The following is a 17035-nucleotide window of genomic DNA, read 5'->3' as shown; positions in this document are numbered from 1 at the left end:
AAAATTAAAAAAAAAAAAGAAATAAGGCAGATTTGGGGGCACCTGGGTGGCTCAGTGGGATTTCGGCTCAGGTCATCATCTCACGGTTGGTAAGAACGAACCCTGTGTTGGGCTCTGTGCAGGCAGTGTGGAGCCTGCTTAGGGTTCTTCTCTCTCCCTCTCTCTCTGCCCCTCCCTCACATGCACTCTCTCTCTCCCCTTTTCTCTCAAAATAAATACATAAACTTAAAAAAAAAAAATTTCTGTTTGTAGCTCAGGAGTGGTCTCCCTTTAAAATTTGTTTGCCTAGGGGCGCCTGGGTGGCGCAGTCGGTTAAGCGTCCGACTTCAGCCAGGTCACGATCTCGCGGTCCGTGAGTTCGAGCCCCGCGTCGGGCTCTGGGCTGATGGCTCAGAGCCTGGAGCCTGTTTCTGATTCTGTGTCTCCCTCTCTCTCTGCCCCTCCCCCGTTCATGCTCTGTCTCTCTCTGTCCCAAAAATAAATAAACGTTGAAAAAAAAAAAAATGTTTAAAATTTGTTTGCCTAAAAAATAAAAGTAAGTAAAATTTGCGTAAGTTTAAAGAAAAGGCAACTCGATTTGGGGTAAAATATTTAGTAATAGTGATGACAGTCACGATTTAAATCGAGGAAACACCTGCAGTGACACAAGGCCTGTTCCAATTCTTCCGGGCTCTGGATGGGACTTCCACATTTTCCAGATTTCCCTCCTCTCACCCTCCCTCCCAGCCTCCGGTCCGAGGGCCAGGAGGAGTGGCCCATCCTCTGGCTCCTCCCCAGCATCGCGCCCTTCCCATAAGCCACGCCCCAAGTGCCCCGGACCGCATGGCGTTTCACCCCGTCCCTCCCACCGTGGGCTGCGAGCCCCGCCCCCAGCGCGCGCCAGCCTACTACCTCCGCCCCGCCCCCTCGGGCTCCTCCTTCTCGGCCGCCGTTGCGCCGCTCTGCGCGGCAGCAAGATGGCGGCGCAACAGCAGGACCGTGAGGGTGGTGCGCAGCTGGCTGGGCCCGCTGCGGAGGCCGACCCCCTGGGCCGCTTCACGTGTCCTGTGTGCTTAGAAGTGTACGAGAAGCCGGTGCAGGTGCCCTGTGGTCACGTGTAAGCGGCAAGCCTGGGCCTGGTCGGGGGGAGTCTGGTAGGGAGGGGCGAGACCGGGCTGGGAGGGTTCCGGGGCGGAAGCTCAAGGACCGGTTTACAGGCGGCTCTTCGCGGGGCCCTCCGGGGTTCCTGAAGGTCTGTGGAAGTTGGCGGGGCGTGCTTCTCCGCCCTGCTCGCTTCCAAGTATTCCGCCGTCTGTTGAGCGCCTACTCTGTTCCAGGCGGCCTGTCAGGCTCCTTCTCACCCCCGATACTGGAGTGGCACCCTGCTGGGGATTAGGGAGGGTCTCAAGTCGGCCTGGGCCGTAGGTGGGGCGCCTGGCTGGCTCCATCGGTAGAGAGTGCGACTCTGGATCTCGAGTGGTCAGTTTACTTAAAAAAAAAAAAAAAAAAAAAAGTCGGCCCTTAGCCGCAGTTTCTATTGACTAGCCTGTGCATCGCTCCTAAAGTAAGGCACGTATGGCGTCATGTCTCCAGTTCTGCCAAGTAATTCGAATGTGCACCGAAACTGGAAAAACGCTGAACTAGACTAAAAGAACAAAAGGGAAGTCTTGATAATAGATCCCACCAGTCTGCCTTTAACTGTGAAAGGGGTTGGGAGTTGCGGGTAGCGATTGTTGGCATTCCTACTTGTGTGCGAGGTTTGCTGCGTTTTGTTTGAGATTAAGCTTCCGTGGCCTGCATGTTGCTCATAACGCTGGTTAGGACGACTGAAGGAAATGTGTCTGAAAATGATAGTACAGACCCTGGGCTGGGGTAGGTGCCTTGAGGTTGGCGGGATTTGAACCCAAGCCTTGCTCCATCAGACACAAACACACCTAAGTTGAAACAACTGTAGAAAATGTGGCCACTTCTCGCCGCTGGGAGTTGGCATTTCCTCGGTGGTCTCCCGCAGTGCTTATCATGGGTATCACCTTGGTATTGTTTTTAGGACACCTTTGCTGGAGAGTAGGCACGATAGGCGCCTGCTGGGCCTCACAGGTATTCTTATTTGTGCTGCAGTCCTGCAGAGGAAGAGGGTTGGCAGCCATTTTGCAGGTGAGGGCATCGAGGCTCGCCATTGTCTGACCCTTCCCAGACGAACTGCAGGTGTCTCCTTGCCAACCCAGAGAATGATTGGCACCTGGCAAGGGCTCTCCAGCCACACTGACTGCTTTTTGCTTCTTCAAGTCCTCTAAGCTCTTTCTGGCTTTGGGCTGTTCCCACTTGCAGCTGAGTTAGCCTGGAACTCTTCATACCCCATCTGCATCTCCCCTGCCAACTACTGCACATCCTTTCCAGACTTCAAGTCCCCGTTTAAGCCACCTCCCTTATCACCATCCCTACTTAAACTACTCTGCTTCACTCCTGGGGCTTCCTTCGTCCTTACATAGAGCAAAACTTCGAGATCACGAGGGCAGTGACCGTATCTGTATTGCCCCTCTCTGTGTCCCCAGTGCCTAACGTGTGTCTGAGCATCCATCTTCCAATCTTCCCTTCAGCCAACTAAAGTGTTTGTGTGCTCACTATGTGCCAGATTCTTGGGGCGTAGTAAGAAACAAGGTGATAGTGCCCTCGGTTTACAGTCTAGTGAATTGATGGTAGGTGAGACTAACAAGTGTTCAAAGTATTGTGAAAATTCATTGTACGGTGGGAGGATATTACAGGGATCAAAGTGGTGTGGATGAGTAGGGGAGCGATTGGGTAATGGGTGGATGAACCGAGAAATTGGCGGTGGGGGCAAACTCATGTGAGTTACGGTGGAGGCTAGATAGCGTTCTCATTGAATCCTCTTTTCCTTGGATTAGCCCTCCTTTCTACATTTACCTAATTTTGGACCAATTCATTGGATTTCTTTTCTTTACTTTTTTTTTTTTTTTTTTTTTTTTTGATAGAGACAGAGTGAGCAGGGGAGGGGCAGAGAGAGGGAGAGACAGAATCGCAGGCAGGCTCCGTGCTGTCAGTAATGAGCCAGTCTCAGGGCTCGATCTTAAGAGATCATGACCTGAGGCAAGATTGACCTTGCCGGCTCTTAACTCTCAGTTAATCGACTAGGCCACTCAGGCGCGCCTCATTGGATTTCATTTACCATTAATGTTTATAAAGAGGCTTGGTCTAGTGCAATTTAGCAACTGAAGAGCAGCAAAATTCGAGGTTTTATTGAGCCACATGAACCTTCCCCAGGTCAGAGGTCAAGGGGGAAGTACTGGGTTTTAAACCTTGGCTCTTTTCTATACTCACCAGGCTAGTTCGAGGTGTTCATCAACTCTGCTGATTGAAGACAGATAGATGCACCCCTGTGAGGGGACCTAAGTCTCCCTTAGCTCTAGCCAAGTGCTTTTTGCTCAGCAAAAAGTGGCAGATATTTGCTAACGTCTATGCTTGGAAACCAGCGTCTTTGTAGCTCTGGCTGGATGGGGCATTGAGTTTTTATAAAACTTTATTTCAAGCCCTAAATGACTGTGTCTCTGCAATTCAGTGGCATATAGCTGGAGAAGGGACTTTGTACATACCGCTGTAACAGAAAGGGTGGAGCACCTAGAAGACTGGACTAGATCAAGGCCCATAAATAAAAAGGGGAAATGGAAAGCCAGCCCAAGACACAGGAACCATTTAAAACCAGGCTTGCAAAGGAAATGGCCAACAAAACTAAAAGGCAAACAACAATGGGAGATGATATTTGCAAATGACAACGGATAAAGAGTATAAAAACCTATAAAGAATTTACCAAACTTGAACACCCAAAAAACCAAATAATCCAGTGAAGAAATGGGCAGAAGACATGAATAGACACTTTTCCAAAGAAGACATCCAGATGGCCAACAGACACATGAAAAGATGCTCAACGTCACTCCTCGTCAGGGAAATACAAATCAAAACCACACTGAGATACCACCTCACATCTGTCAGAGTGGCTAAAATTAACAACTCAGGAAACAACAGATGATGGGGAAGATGTGGAGAAACAGGAACCCTCTTGCACTGTTGGTGGGAATGCAAACTGGTGCAGCTGCTTTGGAAAACAGTGTGGAGATTCTTCAAAAAATTGAACTACCCTACGACCCAGCAATAGCACTACTAGGAATTTATCCAAAGGATACAGGAGTGCTGATTCATAGGGGCACATGTACCCCAATGTTTACAGCAGTGCTTTCAACAATAACCAGATTATGGAAAGAGCTTAAATGTCCGTTAACTGATGAGTGGATAAAGAAGATGTGGTTTATATATACAATGGAATACTACTTGGCAATGAGAAAGCATGGAATCATGCCATTTGCAACAACATGGATGGAACTGGAAGGTGTTACGCTAAGTGAAATAAGTCAGAGAAAGGCATATGTTTTCACTCATGTGGAACTTGAGAAACTTAACAGAAGACCATGGGGGAAGGGAAGGGGAAAAAAAAACAGGGAAGCAAACCGTAAGAGACTCTTAAATACGGAGAACAAACTGAGGGTTGATGGGCATTGAGGAGGGGACTTCATGGGATGAGTACTGGGTGTTGTATGTAAGCGACGAACCACGGGAATCTACCCCCAAAACCAAGAGCACACTTTACACACTGTATGTTAGCCAGTTTGACAATACATTATGTTAAAAAAAAAAAAAAAAAAAGGCTTGCATGTTGGGCATGTCTCCGGCACAAAGTGGCTTGTGCATATTTGGTTAATGAGCTGTGTATCCTGGTGTGTGCTTGAAGGAAGGCTTGAAGCTGCTTTTACCTACCATCTAGGCTTTGTTTCTCTGGGACCCTCAGTTCTCTTGGGTTACTCTGGTGATCTGCCTTTGAGAAGAGGTACAACAAGTGATGGCCACAAGACCCTGTCTACCTCTCCAACCCAATCACTTACCCTCTCTCAGTGGTCTACCCATCATGGTCCCAAAGCCTCCCTTCCTGCTTTTTGGAAACCCCTTTGCACTTGGTATATCATCTCTGTGTGTACCTCTTTGTGTCCAGGTCTGTGTGGCTGTGTCCTCATAGTTTTGGGTCTCAGCTCAGAGGCAGAGGGCCAGAGAAAGAGAATCCAAAGCAGGCCTCACATTCAGCACGGAGCCTGACTCAGGGCTTGTTCCCACAACCCAGAGATCGTGATCTGAGCCAAATCAAGAGTCAGTCACTCAACTGACTGAGCCGCCCAGGTGCCACTCAAATATTACTACCTCTTTAAAGAAGCTCTGTATGATCTATGTCGGCTGATCTCTTCGCCTTGTTTTATTTCCTTCGTATACTTCATCCGTATTGGAAATTAACATTTGTGTTTTTCTCCACTTTGGAATATAAACATCAGGGTGCCTGGGTGGCTCAGTCACTTAAGCATCGGACTCCAGCTCAGGTCATGATATCACCGTCTGTGAGTTTGAGCCCCGCGTCGGGCTCTGTGCTGACAGCTCGGAGCCTGGAGCCTGCTTCATATTCTGTATCTCCCTCTTTCTCTGCCCCTTCCCTGCTCGCTCCCTCTTGCTCTCTCAAAAATAAAGAAACATTAAAAAAAAAAAATCAAGACTGGGATTTTGTTTCCTTCTCTGCTTTACTCTCAGTGATGAATCACTAGGCCCCCTCACCTTCTTCCAGCCTGGTCTGTTTCGTGTGGCAGTGTTAACACCTAGCTTAATGACAAAGAGGAAGAAAATCCTTAGAGACAGTAAAAATTTGTGAGAGGCACAGGTTACCTTTGATGATACGTGTTGAATTCTTCCTAACAGATTTTATTATCCTGCCTTAAGTGTCTCAGGTTGGGTATGTAGCTGGGCTATTTTCACGTCTTAGTGTCCATTCTTTCTGTGTGTCCGTTCATTCTTATCTCAGCATTATTACCTGCCTAGTTTCAGGATAGAAACTTGGCCATCTTTGACTTTCCTTCTCCAAACTCAGTAAGCTACCAAGTACTGCTGACTCCCCCTCTGAATCATTTCTTCAGTTAATTCACTGTTGCCTCAGGCCCTCAGAATTCCTTGCCTTAGCTATCTGTTTGGTTTCTACTTCAAGGCTCCTGTCTTTCCTCACCTTAAAAAAAAAAAAAAAAAACCAAGAACTCTATTGTCCATGATAACCTCAGCTATTTTTCTAAAACTTGGATTTGGCCTTGTTGGTTGATATCTTTAAACATCTGGGTTCCTACTGTTTCTGAGGAAAAGTGTTAGACTTTTATTTCCTTAGGTGCATCATGAATTTTTTAAGTCTAAGGGCCTAGAGTATTCTTCCCTTCTGCAGTTGAGCTCTTTCTTCTAAGGCTGTTTCATGAATGCTGCCTTTGAAGTCTTACCAGCCCTGACCTCCTTGGGTCACAACTAGTTGGTCTTCTCTCTGTGTCCTCGTGGTGCTTTATACTCACCTCTAATGGTAGCACCTCGTGTTTGTGGTGCATTTCACAGGTGCTTGACCTGCTATCCATATCCCATTCCAGGAATCCCAGAGGTAGCTACTGCCGTCTCCATTTCACAGAGGAAAAACTGAGGTTCAGGAAAACTCCCCCAGATCCCTCAGTGGCAGGTGCTGAGGTTTGAAGACTGTGCCATGACCCCTCTCACCGTGTACCATGATAGTTGGCGTTTTGTTTTGCATTTGTTTCTGTTGGTGGACCTGTGTGTGCTTTGCAGGACCTCCACCCCCTGCTTTTCTGGCCTGGGAGGACTCCGCATTTGAATCAGGAGTTAGGGAGCAACGTGTTTTTAACCCATTACTCATTGACGTCTTTTTAAAAGTTTATCCATTTTTGTTGTCTTGTCTCCACAATGCATGACGCAGGTTCTCTGTGTGTCTTGTTCTAGCTTTTGCTCTGCATGCCTGCAGGAATGTCTGAAGCCGAAGAAGCCTGTCTGTGGGGTGTGTCGCAGCGCTCTGGCACCTGGCGTCCGAGCCGCGGAGCTCGAGCGGCAGATCGAGAGCACAGAGACTTCTTGCCATGGCTGCCGTAAAAATGTATGTGGAAGTAAAACGGAAGTTGGTGTCCTTCTGCGATGAGGGGGTAAAACACAGAGCTGTTGCCACGTGTTTCTCAAGTTAGAGCATGACTAGGTGACTAACAGCACGTGTGCATGCTAGTTATCTGCAGCAGTGGCTGTGCTGTTTGATTTTAGTACCTTTATTGGTTTTGATTTGCTTTTTTAAGAGTTGGTTTAGTATATTATGTATCGTAGCTTTGGAAACGACAATGTTATCCCATTTTGTTCCTTTAAAAGACGCACTTTTCCAAAATTATGCGTAACTTTAGATCATAATGACAATGCTGTTTATTTATTTCTTTTTAAGTATGTATTTATTTTGAAGGAAGGAGCACACACACGCGTTTGCAAGCTGGGAAGGGTCAGAGGAAACCCCAACAGGCTCCACACTGTCAGCGCATAACCTGACGCAGGGCTCTGTCTCCTGAACCATGAGATCAGGATTTGGATGCTTTCTTAATTGTTTTAACATAAGATGAGGTCATCTCAAAAAAGTTATCTGGTGTAATGAGTTTGAGGGAAAATTTTGTCATCTGTGTCAATATAGATATAAAACTTAATATTTGAACTTTTTAGCACTTGATAGGAATCATGACATAAAGGTCAGTATGAAATTATTTGATTATAATAGCAATACCAAACATTTGAAGTGCATTCATTCTGTTGTATAATCTTGTTAGAATCCAGTGTGTTTAACATCTATAATAAAGGAGAAATATTCTTCTTATTTTCCAAGAGATACACACAGCCTTACAGGTTTTAAAATCATTATGATTTTCTTAATTTCAGATCATACAAAAGTATAAAGTAATGTAGGCTTGTTTCCTACTCTAGAGATTACCTTTTTATTTTTTTAATGTATTTATTTTGAGAGAGGGTGTGAGTGAATGGGGGTGGGGGCGGGGGCAGGGGCAGGGGCAGAGAGACCGAATCCCAAGCAGGCTCCATGCTGTCAGCACAGAGCCCAGCATAGGGCTCAGCACAGGGCTCAATCCCACAAACTGTGAGATCGTGACCTGAACCAAAATCAAGAGTCATATGCTTAACCAACTGAGCCACCCAGGTGCCCCCAGAGATGACCTCTTTACAAGTGATTCAGTTTAGAAGGCTGCAAAACCTTTTTTTCCCTTTGACAAACGCAGATCTAAGGTTTTTACCAAATACAGTTGTCAGAATTTTACAAAATAGGATCATAGTATATAATTCTAGAGCTTTTTCTCATTTTTGAAAAAAAATTTTCACTTAATGACTTACTAGTCTAACGTGTCAGTTTCATTACTTTAACACATTAGTGTGGATGGCCACAGGATGGATATATGTTACCATCTCTGTCCTTTCAGATTGATTTAGCACTAAGGGTACACAGTGGCTACTGTTCTGAATAGGGATATTTACCATCCCTTTTAATTGGGAGCTCTTTGGTTGGCAGCTCGAAGTCAAGTTCTTTAGCTGGAGGTAAGACAGAAAGAAGCATTATGGTAAACCAGAGCTCAAATATTGAAACTGTCTTTTTTTCTTGTGCCTTCCTTTAATTTTGGAACTCAGGATATTGAAATGAAGTTACCCGTTACTTTATGTATGCGTGATGGATTTTTCTTTTTCTGTATACTTTTGATATTCTCCATTTTAAAGATTAATGTTTGTATTGTATCATATCTCTACGTGTGTTCTGCCTCAGAAAATGTTTATCTTCCCTTTACCTCCCCTTTTTCTTCATTCTTACACTTTTTCTTTCTTTTTAGAACACCTGCGATGAAGCACTCTCCTCTAGGTTTTCTCTTTTCAACTTGTAAAGGCTAGATTCTGTAGGAGAAATAGAATTCAGATTTCTGGATTTCTGTTTTTTGTTTTTGTTTTTTAAAGATTATTTACCACAGTCTGGAATTCTGTACCTTAACTAGAATTAGTGGTCTTTATCTCTTATACTTAAATGATTACTTTTTGCTGCTGCACATAATAGAATGTGGTTCTTGGCTTGCTGTGAAGAGGCTAGTTTAAATGCTATGTGTAAAACTTTTAAACCTTCCCTGGGTTTGGAGTGTGTCTGAGCAGAGAGCATACCTTGAATACAAAAACCTCTAGGAGAGTTATTTTCGAGTGGAAGCAGACATCCTGGATTGGTCAAGTAAGACATCAGCTTTGGTATTAACAGAGCCCCTGCAACAAACGTGGTTTGAGCCCTGTCAGCATAGCTGGGAGTCTGGTGAGATTGTTTGCCAGGGTGGTACAGGTCTGGTTTTCACCTTGCCCTTGCTTTGGGACTATGTGGGACCTGGTCCAAGGTCTGACTAACTTGTGGGCTGTCATTCTTCCTAAGTTCTTCCTATCCAAGATCCGGGCCCACGTGGCTACCTGTTCCAAATACCAGAATTACATCATGGAAGGTGTGAAGGCCACCACCAAGGATGCCTCCCTTCAACCAAGGTGAATGACTCCCTCAGGTGGAGGTCCTCTTCTGCTATGAAGACAGTGGACACTTTGCATGTTTCAGGGTTTAGTTGTAGGAGTTTGGGGAAGTGGATGTATAGTTATTATTCAGATGTATGCTGGCTACGGATGTGTAACTATTATCTGTCCGTTTTCGTTTTGGGGTGGGGTGTGAACTCTGATGTTCACTTCAAATGTTAGCTCTGCTATGAAGTTATGTTCAAAACAGTTGATGTGCTTCTGAGGTAATTGTCAGAATCCCTGTCATAACACTTTGAACTCTGCTCCTTTTTGGAGGTATGGAGATTGAAGTGTGGAAGGGTACTCACAAAGAGATTTCTTCTGTTCTGCCTTTCATCTTCCAGGAACGTCCCAAACCGTTACACCTTCCCTTGCCCGTACTGTCCCGAGAAGAACTTTGATCAGGAAGGGCTAGTGGAACACTGCAAGCTGTCCCATAGCACGGACACCAAATCTGTGGTAAGAGGAGCTTTTTATGGAAAAAAATTAAACAGAAAAATGAACAGGAGTAGTGCAGCAAACTCCTGTGTACGCTTCACCTAGATTCACAGATTGGTAACATTTTACAGTATATGCTTAATGATACTCTGTGTGATACTCTACATTTTGCTAGCCATTCAATAATAAGTTACAGATACCATGACCTTTTGTCCTACACACTTCAGCATATACCTCCTAAGAACAAGAGCATTTTCTTCGAAAATCACGTTTTTTGTGTTTGTCACACTCAGGAGATGTAACTTTGACATAATCTGATATCTAATATAAAATTCATGTTTAAATTTTAACAATTGTAGGGGTGCCTGGCCAGCTCACTTGGTGGAGTATGCGACTCTTGATATGTCGGGGTCGTGAGTTGGAGCCCCACGTTGGGCCTAGAGATTACTTTAAAAAAAAAAAAAAAGTGGACTGCCCTTGAATTTTAACCATTGTTATGTCCTTCGTAGCAATATCCTCCTGCCCCCAAGTCCTTGATCTGTGTGTTACACGTAATTGTCATGTTTCTGGTGCTAGGTCTTTCTTTGCCTTCCATGACCTTAACATTTTTAAAGAGGACAGGCCAGTTGTTTTGTAAGAGGTCCTTGGATTTCGGTTTGTGTGTTTTTTCATCATTAGAAGCAGGGACGTTCCATAAGCGATGTGTCCTCCAGATGCCGCTTCAGGGGTCATGTGATATCTGTTGGCCCCTTTGTTGGTAACGTTCACTTGGATCGCTTGGTGTCCACCAGGTATCTTCTGTGTAAAGCTGTCATTTTCCTTTTGAGAGTAGTACCTTTATAGTTGTGGGGAAAGGGAATGTATATGAAATTACGGTGCACCTGAGCGGCTTAGTCAGTTAAGCATCCGACTTCAGCTCAGGTCATGATCTCACAGTCTGTGGGTTCGAGCCCCGTGTTGGGCTCTGTGCTGACAGCTCAGAGCCTGGAGCCTGCTTCGGATTCTGTATTTTCCTCTCTCTCTGCCCCTCTCCCACTCATGATCTGTCTCTCAAAAATAAATAAACATTAAAAAAAAAATTACTAGGAAAGTGTTTATCACTCCTTTAAGTATCACAGACTGGTGCGTAGGGTTTTTTTGTGTTTTTTTTTTTTAATGTTTGAATGTGGTCCTTTTCAGTAGTGTTACCCTTTCCTCTTTTTCCTTTCAAGTAAGTTCTATACCCAACATTGCGGTTTCTGGTACCACAACCTAATTTTCTCTTTTTTCCCCTCCTTTGGCTTTCTGACATTCCTGTGGTTATTTTGTCTCTGTTGAAGCCTCTCTTCCTTCATCCATTGGCCCTCTGTTCTATCCCTTCTCCCTTTACAGAACTCCTTCTTAACTGTTGATGTTTCAGCCCTTCCCTTTGGAAGTGACCTCCTTCTCAGTCTCCTGACCTGACCCATGATCTAGCCCCATATCCACAGCTGCCTGCCCAGCTCCTTCCACCAGGAATCTTCCACCATTTCAGATTGGTTTTTTGCTAATCCCTTTTGTTACTATACCTTCCTTATTACTGGTGGAGTTCCATCTCTAAGCTGACCACTGAGGCCTGCTTCTCCCTGTCCCAGCTCCTCTCTGTCCATCTCTGAATTTTCCATTCTAGCCAGCTGATCGCCTGTAATGCCTGTACTGCTGACTCCTGGCCTTTCCTCTGTGCCATTGCCAGTCTTGTGGAGCACCCTTTCATGTTGTGTCTTTCTGAATACCTCCCAGTCTTCAACGCCCAAACTGACTTCTTTATTATTTTATTTTATTTTAATTTTATTTCATTTTTGTTTTTATTTTATTTTTTAATTTATTTAATTTATATCCAAGTTAGTTAGCATACAGTGCAACAGTGATTTCAGGAGTAGATTCCTTAATGCCTCTTACCCATTTAGCCCATCTCCCCCAACCCCTCCAGCAACCCTCTGTTCTCTATATTTAAGAGTCTCTTATGTTTTGTCCCCCTCCCTATTATATTATTTTTGCTTCCCTTCCTTTGTGTTCATCTGTGTAGTATCTTAAATTCCTCATATGAGTGAGGTCATATATTTGTCTTTCTCTGACTAATTTCACATAGCATAATACCCTCCATTTCCATCCATGTAGCTGCAGATAGCAAGATTTCATTCTTTTTGATTGTCGAGTAATACTCCATTGTGTGTGTGTGTGTGTGTGTGTGTGTGTGTGTGTGTGTGTACCACATCTTTATCCATTCATCCATCAATGGACATTTGGGCTCTTTCCATACTTTGGCTATTGTTGATAGCGCTGCTATAAACATGGGGGTGCATGTGCCCCTTTGAAACAGCACTCCCGTATCCCTTGGATAAATGCCTCGTAGTGCAATTCCTGAATCATAGGGTAGTTCTATTTTTTCTTTTTTGAGGAACCTCCATACTGTTTTCCAGAGTGGCTGCACCAGTTTGCATACCCACCAGCAGTGCAAAAGAGATCCTCTTTCTGCGCATCCTCACCAACATCTGTTGTTGCCTGAGTTGTTAATGTTAGCCATTCTGACAAGTGTGAGGTGGTATCTCCCTGATGAGTGATGTTGGGCATTTTTTCATGTGTCTGTTGGCCATCTGGATGTCTTTGGAGAAATATCTATTCATGTCTTTTGCCCATTTCTTTACTGGTTTATTTGGTTTTTGGGTGTTGAATTTGATAAGTTCTTTATAGATTTTGGGTACGAACCCTTTATCTGATATGTTTGCAAATATCTTCTCCCATTCTGTTGGTTGCCTTTTAGTTTTGCTGATTGTTTCCTTCTCTGTGCAGAAGCTTTTTATTTTGATGTGGTCCCCATAATTCCCAAATCGACTTCTTATATGAGGGCTTTTCAACGTCAGCCCTCTCGTCTCAGCATTTACTTTGTAAAAATAGCACAGAAGGTTGTGTTTTACTTCCTCAGGTTATTGTTCATCTGTCATTTCCTTGTTTTTCTTTGTGCTTTTGGATCATTTTGTGTGCTGGGTCAGAAGGCCATAGTCTAGGCCCCTACTGAGCTAACACATTGTCCTGACCACAGTAGGGGATCGGGAAAGGCTAGTATCATGGCCAAAGCCGTTAGGCACTCTCACGTGTCATTTGACCTGAGTGGGAGACTGACCGTGTTTTCTGGGATACGAACGTACCTGTGAAGGAGTGGCCAGGCCCTAAACTGATGTGTCAGGAAAGCTGCCCTGGAAGAAAGGCCAGATACGGGCCACAGAGGGCTAATGTTAGCTCAAAGGTCAGGTGCCTAAGACCGTGCTTTTTTGTTGAAAGGTTTGTCCGATATGTGCCTCGATGCCTTGGGGAGACCCCAACTACCGCAGCGCCAACTTCATAGAGCACATCCAGCGCCGGCACCAGTTTTCTTACGACACTTTTGTGGTGAGTCTGGAGCCCGGGGCCTGATCTCTCCCCTGGGGTAACAGCACAACAACATCCCTTCTCTTACCTGGAAAGCTGTGGGTCCCATTGTTGAGTTTTGTCATTGATGTGATGGGCTCCCTGGAACAGCAGCTGTGTGGTCTATGTTCATGAGCCCACTCAGTGGTCAGAGCCTTTGTTGTGTCTACAGTGAGACATGATGTAAGATTGCTCCTGGGTTTTCTTCCAGAAGTTTTTCCCACTTTCTTTGGGTATGTGTAGTTTCTACCCGTTCCAGCACCTGGCTTGGGATCCTTGAAGCTCAGATGCCCATGGGGACCAGGCAGGTAATGGAAATGGTCTCCCTGAGGATTTGCAAGCCAGACGGCACCTGACACACGTCATGCTGCCATCAGCTCCCGCTGACAGCAGTGTGTAGAGACACAGGCACGGCATTGCCAGTTTTCTCCGCCTGTCCCAACCCCAAGAAGCTGGAAAGGCGGGATTCCATATGAAGTGTCACATGTTTTTTAGAGCATCTTAGGTCAAACAAAACACATCCACTTGCCAAAAGTAGTCATCTGGTTTGTGTCCTTTCCCTAGTGCTGAGTGGTTTGAAGGGACCCACTGTTGTGTTAGCATTCTAGTAATAGATAAATTTGGCCAAACCCTTGAAGTAGAACATTTGTTTGTTTGTATATATATATATGTATGCTGTGAGGATTTTAGAACAGCATTCAGTCTTAATGGCTGGGTTTCAGGACCCAAGAAGGAAAGCATGACTCTTTCCTAAGTTGTCCTAAGAATGTGTATTCTCAGTCTAAGAGAGTGTCTGAGATTCAGACTTCCCAATAACTGTCCTTTTTGTTAGTGCCCTGAAGACAGATGAAATTCCCCAGTTGTAATCAAGTAGGTAATTTGGCCTCGTTGAATTAAAAGTCCAGTTTCACTGCAGTGAAAGTCCTCCCATGTGAGCACTCGGTCTGTGCCAGGCCCCGCGCACAGGTGCCCTGTGGTCCTCACAGTCCCCGTCAAAGGGAGCCATCAGTGTTCTCATCCTCAGGAGGAGGCGGCAGAGGCCCAGAGAGGTCGAGCGGTTTGCCCAGAGCTCTGTGGCTGGCACGAGAAACAAGCTGGGATCCGTGCTGGGCCAGGCGTCTCCGGAGCCTGTCACTGGGCCGCCCCGCTTCCCCCATTGAACGAGAGTCTTTGCGGCTGTGACAGGTGCCGGGGCCAAGGGTCTGTGTTTCGCCCTCAGGATTACGATGTTGATGAAGAGGACATGATGAATCAGGTGTTGCAGCGCTCCATCATCGATCAGTGAGCGGTCTCTACTGTCCAGCTCGTGCTCCAGAGCGTCCGTTGTGTGTTGGGCGTGAAACCTGTGACTCCTACACCTTCAATGTACAACAGACCTGGAAGTGAGCTGTGGTCACTTCTGACAGGGAAAAAGGTCCCCAGGTCAGAGCCGTCCCTTCCTTTGGGGTCTCCCCTGCTGTTAACTCTGTCATGTGTCTGGTCTCTGATTGCCCTCAGCTGCTCCCTGGAGTTTCTGCTTCCTCTTCTGGAAGAGAATCCAGGTTCTCCACCTACCCTTGTTTCACTCTCGTTCCTCCCCTTTAGTGTGCATCTCTCAGGTCCTCTGAGCCAGCCAGGACCTGTTCTGGGTCACGAATAGCACAAGCGAGACCAGCACCTCCCTCCTCTCCTTGTCCCTGAGGTGAGGTGTGTGAGCTCTGGCAAAAGTGTGTCCCATCGGTGGTGGAGCTCCTTCTGTGCTGCGGAGGTTCTTTTAGTTGGTCCTTAGCAGCAGCTGCCGGAAGCTGGAGTTTACCTCCTGGGAAACATTGCAAAAGGCCTGTTGGGGTGAATGTTCTGGGTTTAGCATGATCTGATGCTGGAAGTTTTGATTAGTTCTATTTTCCTACTGCTCCTGCACACCCCTAGAGTTAACTGGTTCAGTCTTAAATGCCTGCATGGTGCCTTTTTAGGATAAGGTGTAACCACATCTTTTTAGTGACAATAAGTGTTTCTAGGTTAGGAAAGTTAAACTCCATTTATCCATAAGTGGGGAGGAGGGTCAGCTAAGAGCAGTGTGAGGGCCGTAGCTTTTTGGTTCTGATTTTCAAACTAACATGGTATTTTCAAAGGACTGCGTCATGTTTGCCTCTCTGTTTGGGAACCTGCTTACATTCTTGTCCTTGAGGCACGAAAAAGAGTCCTCCATGAATAAGAAGGAAGAGGTTTGGGGGCTCCAGTAGATACTATAGTTATTTTATCTTTTATTTGGTAACTTAGATTAAACTGAGTATCTGAGTATTGCTTTTCTATCATAAATGGTTTCCTTATGAAACTGATTTCCATCTGTAAATCAGTGTGTGAAACCTGCCTTGTAAAGCAGAGGTCATGGGAAATCTAGTCTCACAGCCTGCTGTCTCCTTTTGACAAGACGCACTGTTAAAAAGGCAAACCCAGCTCTGGTGAGCACTTGTTAATGGAAACTGCTGGAAACTAGCTCAAGAAACTTGAAGTTCACCATGTTTTGCGAATATTAATAAATACAAGGCTGAGAGCGGTGTCAGTCTAATCTGTAGGAACATAACCAAAAGACGTGGATTTAGGTTCATTTTTTCGTGTCAGACCTCTCTACTCTGAACATGGAAAGTTTTTCTGGTCAGTGGCTGAGGTTGTAAGTGACAGGGAGCTTTGGGGCCTGTGAGCACCGCTGTTGTGGGCCTCTCCCTGCCTGCCAGTGGGGGCTGCAGACGCCTAGTGACCAGCAAAGACAGGGCCCTTTGCTAGGCAAAATAATCTTTTCTAATGTGATGTTGCTTTGGAGGGCCCAAATGTTAAGGTCAGCGCCTTCACTGTGATTTCTGGAAAAAGTTCACTTAGCCCTCCCTGACTTGAGAGGTCTGAATCTGGAGGGAAATTTGACAAAGCCTTCATTTGAGGGAACAGAGGAGAGTGTCCATCTCACTAATGGTACCAAGAAACTGATTTCCTTGTATTAAGTGCACTTCATGTATTTCTAATAAGATGACTTTCCAGAAAGTGAAATTTGTTATGTTCTGGCTTTTAAAAGGTGAAATATAAATAAATTTCATAATTTATCCGATTGGCAAGCTGTAATGCCTGTTTTCATTAACCACTTTTTTTTTTTTTTTTTTTTTTTTTAAATTTCAAACGTTTATTTTGAGAGAGGGAGAGAGAAAATCCCAAGCAGGCCCTGCTGTCAGCACAGAGTCTGACACAGGGCTCGACCCCATGAACTGCGAGATCGTGACCTGAGCCGAAATCAAGAGTCGGACACTGAGGACTGAGCCACCCAGGTGTCCCTCATTAACCACCTTTTGCTGAGGTTTGGGCCTGAGGAGACTCTAGAAGATTGTTGCTCTTTCTAAGGAGACATTCTTGTTTGTCACAAGTCCCATCTGGCTCTGATCTTTGTTCTGACGCTTTAATAGTGAGGCCTCACTGAGCTTGTCCTCTCTTGGAAATGAACACAACCCCTACTTGTCACAGCCGGGAGTTCTGGTGAGGCAAGAAGTGATCGTGCTCCATGAAATAAGGCTTTATTTACACACGTGGCTTCAGCTCCCTTCCAATGACTTAGCATCCCCGAGATGTTGTAGTAAAGGGTTTTGTGCATTAAGATCTGAGGTCATGGCATGTTTAAGTTCTGCACGCTGCCACTGGCTGTAGGACATCTGGCAAATATTTTCCCTTTTTAAATGTTTCCCTA

General features: G+C 45.4%; 1 protein-coding gene across 2 annotated transcripts; it reads left to right on the top strand.

Annotated features, from left to right (window-relative positions):
* Positions 1-913: 913 nt before the first annotated feature.
* Positions 914-16408, top strand: RNF114 (ring finger protein 114). 2 transcript variants are annotated; one of them, XR_006703098.1, is made up of 7 exons: positions 923-1096; positions 6847-6997; positions 9338-9444; positions 9813-9927; positions 13204-13311; positions 14549-16257; positions 16330-16408. XR_006703098.1 is itself a non-coding variant. In XM_045444262.1 (6 exons), the coding sequence occupies exons 1-6, from the start codon at positions 957-959 to the stop codon at positions 14612-14614; spliced, it is 687 nt and encodes a 228-aa protein (XP_045300218.1). In that variant the 5' UTR covers positions 914-956; the 3' UTR covers positions 14615-16408. The 2 variants fall into 2 exon arrangements, 1 of the variants encoding a protein (XP_045300218.1); XM_045444262.1 differs by having other exon boundaries at positions 914-1096; positions 14549-16408.
* The last annotated feature ends 627 nt before the right edge of the window (positions 16409-17035 follow it).

The sequence above is a fragment of the Leopardus geoffroyi genome, chromosome A3 (genome assembly GCF_018350155.1).
Source record: "Leopardus geoffroyi isolate Oge1 chromosome A3, O.geoffroyi_Oge1_pat1.0, whole genome shotgun sequence".
Lineage (NCBI taxonomy): Eukaryota > Metazoa > Chordata > Mammalia > Carnivora > Felidae > Leopardus > Leopardus geoffroyi.
This window is presented reverse-complemented; position numbering and strand designations above follow the sequence as displayed.

Bases quoted from the DNA above. Each gene is read 5' to 3' on its own strand.
- RNF114 (XM_045444262.1), top strand. From the start codon at position 957: ATGGCGGCGCAACAGCAGGACCGTGAGGGTGGTGCGCAGCTGGCTGGG. The intron at 6,998-9,337 runs GTATGTGGAAGT...ATTCTTCCTAAG, and splicing joins GCCATGGCTGCCGTAAAAAT to TTCTTCCTATCCAAGATCCG. The intron at 13,312-14,548 runs GTGAGTCTGGAG...TTTCGCCCTCAG, and splicing joins TTTCTTACGACACTTTTGTG to GATTACGATGTTGATGAAGA.